The sequence below is a fragment of the Prorops nasuta genome, unplaced genomic scaffold (genome assembly GCF_024137725.1).
Source record: "Prorops nasuta isolate Cenicafe-Biocafe unplaced genomic scaffold, Cenicafe_Pnas_1.2 PNAS00003, whole genome shotgun sequence".
NCBI lineage: Eukaryota > Metazoa > Arthropoda > Insecta > Hymenoptera > Bethylidae > Prorops > Prorops nasuta.
Window position 1 is genome coordinate 11,114,639 of NW_027116800.1, and position 6,379 is coordinate 11,121,017.

The 6,379-nt window shown below is 31.3% G+C and overlaps 1 protein-coding gene across 2 annotated transcripts; it reads right to left on the reverse strand.

The window, feature by feature from the left end:
* Positions 1-31: 31 nt before the first annotated feature.
* Naprt (nicotinate phosphoribosyltransferase) lies at positions 32-4,277 on the reverse strand. Of its 2 annotated transcripts, XM_066747701.1 has the most exons (13): positions 4,164-4,277; positions 3,974-4,066; positions 3,581-3,865; positions 3,316-3,486; positions 3,118-3,244; positions 2,806-3,017; positions 2,537-2,655; positions 2,252-2,445; positions 1,548-1,733; positions 959-1,184; positions 575-895; positions 341-469; positions 32-265 (listed from the first exon to the last, which is right to left on the reverse strand). In XM_066747701.1, exons 3-13 carry the CDS (start codon positions 3,648-3,650, stop codon positions 188-190), a joined length of 1,833 nt encoding a protein of 610 aa, XP_066603798.1. In that variant the 5' UTR covers positions 3,651-3,865; positions 3,974-4,066; positions 4,164-4,277; the 3' UTR covers positions 32-187. The 2 variants fall into 2 exon arrangements, with proteins under 2 accessions (XP_066603798.1, XP_066603799.1); XM_066747702.1 differs by lacking the exons at positions 1,548-1,733; positions 4,164-4,277 and having other exon boundaries at positions 3,974-4,153.
* Between the last annotated feature and the right edge of the window lie 2,102 nt (positions 4,278-6,379).

The following is a 6,379-nucleotide window of genomic DNA, read 5'->3' on the forward strand; positions in this document are numbered from 1 at the left end:
GATCATTCACGATAAGCACTAGTTCCTAAGATCATAATTATTCTCTGTATTATGTATGACAAATATACCTGTATATATAAACTGTTTTGTCTTTTTAAGAACAATTTTTTCTTCTTTTTACATGTTATTAATTTATTCAAAGCATGATGCTATTTGATTTTCTCTGAAAAACAAACCAATTAATTTTTCATGATAGTTCCCCAATAGGTGCATTTTGTAGCCATAAGTCATGTATAAAATTATACAGATCATCGCTGACAGCAACCTGGTATTAAGAAATATTATTTATTATACAAATATATTAAATAATCATTAACAAATTTTATCAAAAATGTTGTACCTTGTACGGTGTTGGATTTAAGTTCCTCTTATGATCTCCGCGTAATGTATTTAAGGATTCCTGTACACGATTGCGAATTTGTTGAAGCGTAGTGACCGGCTGGCACGCTTTTCCATTTTTCCAGTAAACCTGAAGAAATGTTTTACATTAAAAACAATAGTAATATATTTTTATCTCTTATTAATCATAACTAATGATTCTGTTATAGGGTAAAAACAATAAAAATCAGTTTACCTTATACAGAGGCTCTACCCTGGTTGGTATGACGTAAGCCCTCTTAGATTCTTGGAAAGGATGTCTACAAAGAACTTTTTGCTTAACTTGCGGAGGTTCTTCGCAGGATCTTTGCAGCAAATCTATCAATGCATATCCATCAGCTCCATACAATCTGTAAGCATCTTTCTTCCCAGGTATTGTCACTTTCCCTACCTCCTGACTCAGCTTAATTCTTGGTTGACCATTAATTTCTACCATTTTATATACGCAACCCAATGCTGGCTGCTTTTGACAAGTTACCAAATGTGTTCCAACTCCAAAGCAATCGATTTTGTGATTCTGAATAATATTGATAAATTTAAGACTTTCTGTTAAAACTATTCAAATAATTGCTACAATTACCTGCTCATTTAAGCTAAGAATAATGTCTTCATTAATATCATTCGACGCAATGATCTTCGCATGAGCAAACCATGGTATATTATATTTAATTGAAAGTTTCTCAAAAATATCCTTTGCCGCGTTACTGAGATATGCTAAGTCCCCGCTGTCGATTCTAATTCCATTTACTTTATATCCCAAGTCATTCAATGCCAATGCTACAGCACAGAAATTTAGAAGTCCACTCCTATAGAAATAAAAATAAGCAATGTTACGAAGGTAATTATAATTATCTAAATTCCTCTTTGCTATACGGATAAGTATTTGTTGAAAGAAATTGTCATTCTTTTTTAAATAAAAGTTTGGTTTGTCCTCAAACAATAATAATAATTGTATCAGCATGGAAGTATCGATCATTATTATAATTGGAGAGCTGAATTGGGAAGGGCGCTATATAAGGTTCTTAATTCGAACGTACCTAATATCTAGTAAGCGCTTAACCAGGAAGAAAAATTTCATTAGCAAAAACATTAATTTTTATGAATTCAAAATTAATTGTCTCGAAAAATTTTTATTCGATGTGTTCACAAATATAAAGCAACAATCGTACCTTACATAAAGCTCACCCAATTCGCCTCGTCTTAAAAAGCCTTTCTTGTGTTGCAAAGACGATTCAGACAATAATCCGCTGTTTCTTAAGCCATTTTGGGAAACCGAATTGGACCCGTTAGAAAGAATTTTATTCTTTAAATTGTGGTTGTCTACGTGTGCTTGCCGCCTGGCTGGTGTTTCAATGCTACAAATACAATCCTATTTATTCATCTACTTGAATTGAGCTTTAATAGAGCTTTTAATATGGAAAAAAGGATGAAAATTTATGAATTGTTTGATTTCCGATGATTTTTTTTTATAAAATCGTCTATTGTAATGAAATTTACGTAAAATATTTGACACTGTAAAATTGATTTATAAAGAAGAAATTTTAAAATGCATTTAACTTCTAGGTTTTCAATTTTTTAAGTAATCCCTTATCTTTCATTTAAATTGCTTGCCTTGTTATTTAAAATGGTTATCACTAAACAATGGAATTCTGCAGCCTGCCTTTTTGCAAATGTAGAGCCCACTTTGAATATATCATGCGTACTTGATTTGCATAAACATTAAAAATACGATAAAAAAGGTATATACAAATATTTTAATATTCATGTAGTTTTATATTGTTAAAAACTATTTAATTTTAATTTATAAAACTCGTGCATGTATTTTAAACTGAAAATGATGTGACATGTCATGGATTGCAAAATTTCTTCATACCTTTTCACGTCGTATGTATCCACGAGTGCTGTAAAACGTTCTGGAAAAGCAATAGCAAAGCTAATTAAAGCTGCGAGCTCTCCATTAGATGCTTCAGAAACTAGTAATCCTATTTCATCAGCAATTTCATCACGATATTTTGTGGAAAGCTCCAACAAATCATGCATTTCTCCAGTCTGTTTATGTTCTAGAGTCTAAAATGTAGTTTTATGCATCAATGTTAATATCAAATGAATTTTTATATGTTAATTATGTCTGAAAATTTTGATTAATATAAAATCACACCTTTGATTGGAGGTCATCCAAACTGGTAAAGGATGTAATATAAGCGTGCGCATGTGTACCACTCACAGGAATATTAAATAGCTTTCCTGCCAAAACGTTACTCGTTCCATCAAACCCTCCTAAAAAAAAACCTTATCTTAGTCTTTAAAAAAAAAAAGTGATAAAAAAACACGAGGATAACAATGATTTTAGCACAGAGAAAGTGTTTTAGTATACAGCTATTATTAGTTAAAGATTAAATTATTTTCTTAAATAGATTTAAACCTTACCAACATAGCTATATTTGGAAGCACTAAGTCCTCCATCAGGTCCTTGTGCTCTACGAAGACCAAATTCTAAAAGAGATACATTTTTTCCTGCAACAATGCGATATCTGGCAGCATTTGTAGCCATTAAACTGGCATAATTAACCAATGTCAAAAGTGTTGTTTCCAAAAGTTGAACCATTATCAAAGGACCTTCAACCCTTATCAGTGGCACTCTACGCATACAATACAATTTGAAAATGAACTCATTTTTACATAATTATATTTACACTTGACATCTATGATAAAAATCAATAATGTTTATATATAGCTAACCTTGGAAATACAACAGATCCCTCTTCAACGGCATATATAGTGACATCTTTAGCATTAAGACTTTTCAGGTACCCAAAAAATTTGTCATCGATAGTTGGAGGCATTGTTGATTTTAAGTATTCAATATCTAAATAAAAAAATATCTTGTATCAATAATCTTACATCAAAAATATCATAGAATTCAATTTGTATAATTACCACTATCAGAGTAATGAAATTTATGAAGAAATTTTATGCATTCATCCAGACCAGCGAAGATAGTAAATTCACCTTGAAAGGGGTTCTTGCGAAAAAAAAGATCAAATACAGCATAATCATTCATCTTACCACTCTTCCAATAAGCATATGCCATAGTTATCTCATAGAGGTCTGTGAAAGGATTTAACAGTGTAAGCTTTTAAGACTGAAGGTTAGTTTGTTTACATGGTAAGGCTGAAATCTGTTAAACATAAGAGAATGATACCTGTCAGCAAAGGCTGTACAAGGCTATTTTGCCTCCGGCTACAGCGGGCTTTACACTCGTCATCTGACATTTTACTAAGTTTTTGATAAGCCTTTTAGAGGATCTTGAAAAAATTTGCTTTTCCTGGTTCAAAATTTTGTGTTCCAAGTTGAATCAGCTGGCGTCAGCGGCGAACTAACATCTTTCAACGTAGAACAGAGTATAATATACGCTTCTTGGCTTACCCAGAATCGATAGGAATGATTGAAGGACAAGCACAAACTGTTATCCCACCAATCACGTTAGCTGTTGAAAAAAATAAATTAACGAAAACTTTAAACTCCTCGATATCATACTTGCTTATATCCGTTTTCCTACGCAAAAGTTTCATTTTCAAATCTTGTTTCACCTTACCTTTTTTCTTTTTCGACACCTCGGTAAGGCAAAGATAAATATAAAAGGAATGATTATCTCTTGTATTATTCCACCAATCGTGTCAACTGCTGACTAAAACAAACTCATTTTATTATTTACTTGTGAAACTTGTTTCCTGTGTCCCTACTCCCTATAGGCGGTAATGTCTCTTCCTTTAAGTTTCCCTCACCTCGCCTTTTATCCCTTTCAGCCTTGTCGTCGATCGTCGGGTACGTAAAGATAAAACGAAGATGGAGCATCTTATTGTTATCTTATCTTTCTAGTGTATCGATTATCTGATCTTCATTATATTTTTATTTCTATCAAATTTTGACACTTTCATATATGTAAGTTATTCTTTTATATAAGTGTCGTTATAAATTATTCATTTTAGTTTTTTGTATTCCTCAGTGTAATCTCGTCAATCTAGTTGCGAATAGAAATTATAAATATAAAAGAAATAATCATTATCTGAGATGTTTCACACGTAAAGATTATCTGGTCTTTATTGCATTTTCATCGTTATCACTGCATCTTCTACTTCGTCGGTTTACCTCATTGTTATACAGAAAAAGTAGGGAAAAAATCTTTACACAATTTATCTATTTTTTGATAAAACTATACATATCTATGGTATCACAGAAACAATTGAGAGCCCTCTAAAAACAGTTTCTAGTTCATTCATATATCATATTACCACATTGACCACATTGACTGTGATGCAAACAGATTAAGGAGGTCAAGATAATTTATATTATCGTAGCATTATCTTTTCTGTTTGTATCTTATAAGTAAGCCTCAACTTGATTGACAAATTATCTATTCCAGGATACGTTTTTGACTCATCAGAAAAGCATTTTGAAATGAATTAAACGGAAGTATCAACTTGTCTCATAAGTTACACTCATATTAATTACTAAAGTAATTTAGTTCGATTAATTTCATCTCATCAGAAATTAATCTAAATAATAGAATTCGTATGTTTTAATTCCTGGACAAAGATTTATATATAAGTATCCGCGAGAGAGAGAGAGAGAGAGAGACGAATATTTCAAAGATCATTTTTACTATATTTTAAGAAAAAATCATTATATATTAAAAAAATATATATATATATATATATAGCATATGTGAAATATCACAACCTTGCTGTTACATTATTTGTCATTATTATTTATTGAATTTTTTGAGCATCATCAACGGTACGTAACTTGGAGATGACGTAATTATACGTAATTAAGCATGAACTTTTACTCGGGCAATGTCAGATTAAATATACGCGTTTAAGAGACGGTATACGGAGGTGAGGCGAGGGTAGTACTACCAGGCAGATAAACCTACTATAGACTATAGTCTTATAAAGTATATAAGGTGAGTTTCACTACTGTGCTTCGTGAATTATGTAAATCTCTCAAACCTCCCTACTAGTGTTAATCACCTTCTTTTCGTTTACTATTACTTTTGCATTTTTTTCTTTTCTTAGATGAGCAAGCAGCTCTAATGTTTACTTGATTTATCAAGAAGCAACGTGAGAGATTACGAGACCCGAGAGTAAGAAACTCTCATCATGGTTCTCATTAACTAGCGCGCATTGCTCTCTATAGTTACGACAAAAGTCAGCTATTATATAATTCAAAAGATTTCGGGGGAACAAAAAAAAACTTCGTAAATTAAAATTATGTAATTCAAGGAGAAATGAATAAACTTCTTCGATTTTATCAGCTATTTATAAGACTATTATCAATTATTAATCGAATTAATTATTTTACTTTTTATAATTCTTTTAGTATTTTCTTCCTTACTCTAATTTCCAAATATTTAAGCTCTTCCCTCTTTCTTTCTAATTATACACACATACACTCATTCATCTTTTTCCAGATCAATGATTGATATAATTTTTAAAAAATAATCGTATAATAAGAGAGGGATGGAGAGGTTTCAATTTTTACTATTTAATTGACTTAACGAACCATGATAGTACCTTTCCTTTCATAAAGGAAATAAGTATGTGCTACTTTCATATATATATATTTGTTTTTCTTTTTCATTTTTTCAATCATCCGCTATCTCCATGTCGAATGATTTATATAGGCATTGCAAATCCTATATCCAATACTTTTTGCCAAATGCAGACTCGAAAATGCGTCATAATGCCGCGTTGCGAAATTTTAATAATAGAATTCTGCAGAGATCGGTGAATTGTTTCGATTAAACAGACAAATCGTTAGGGGCAACCTAGACATGGAATATTTCGTCAGTCCGCGTTAAAGTTCCAGATAAACTCTTGGGGGGAAAATGTTTTGCTCACATGCGAGGATATCGTAAAACGAGAACTGCCAATCAAACTAAAACACTAAACTAAAGCATAAAAATAGAAAGAAATAGTATTATATATATATGTAAATC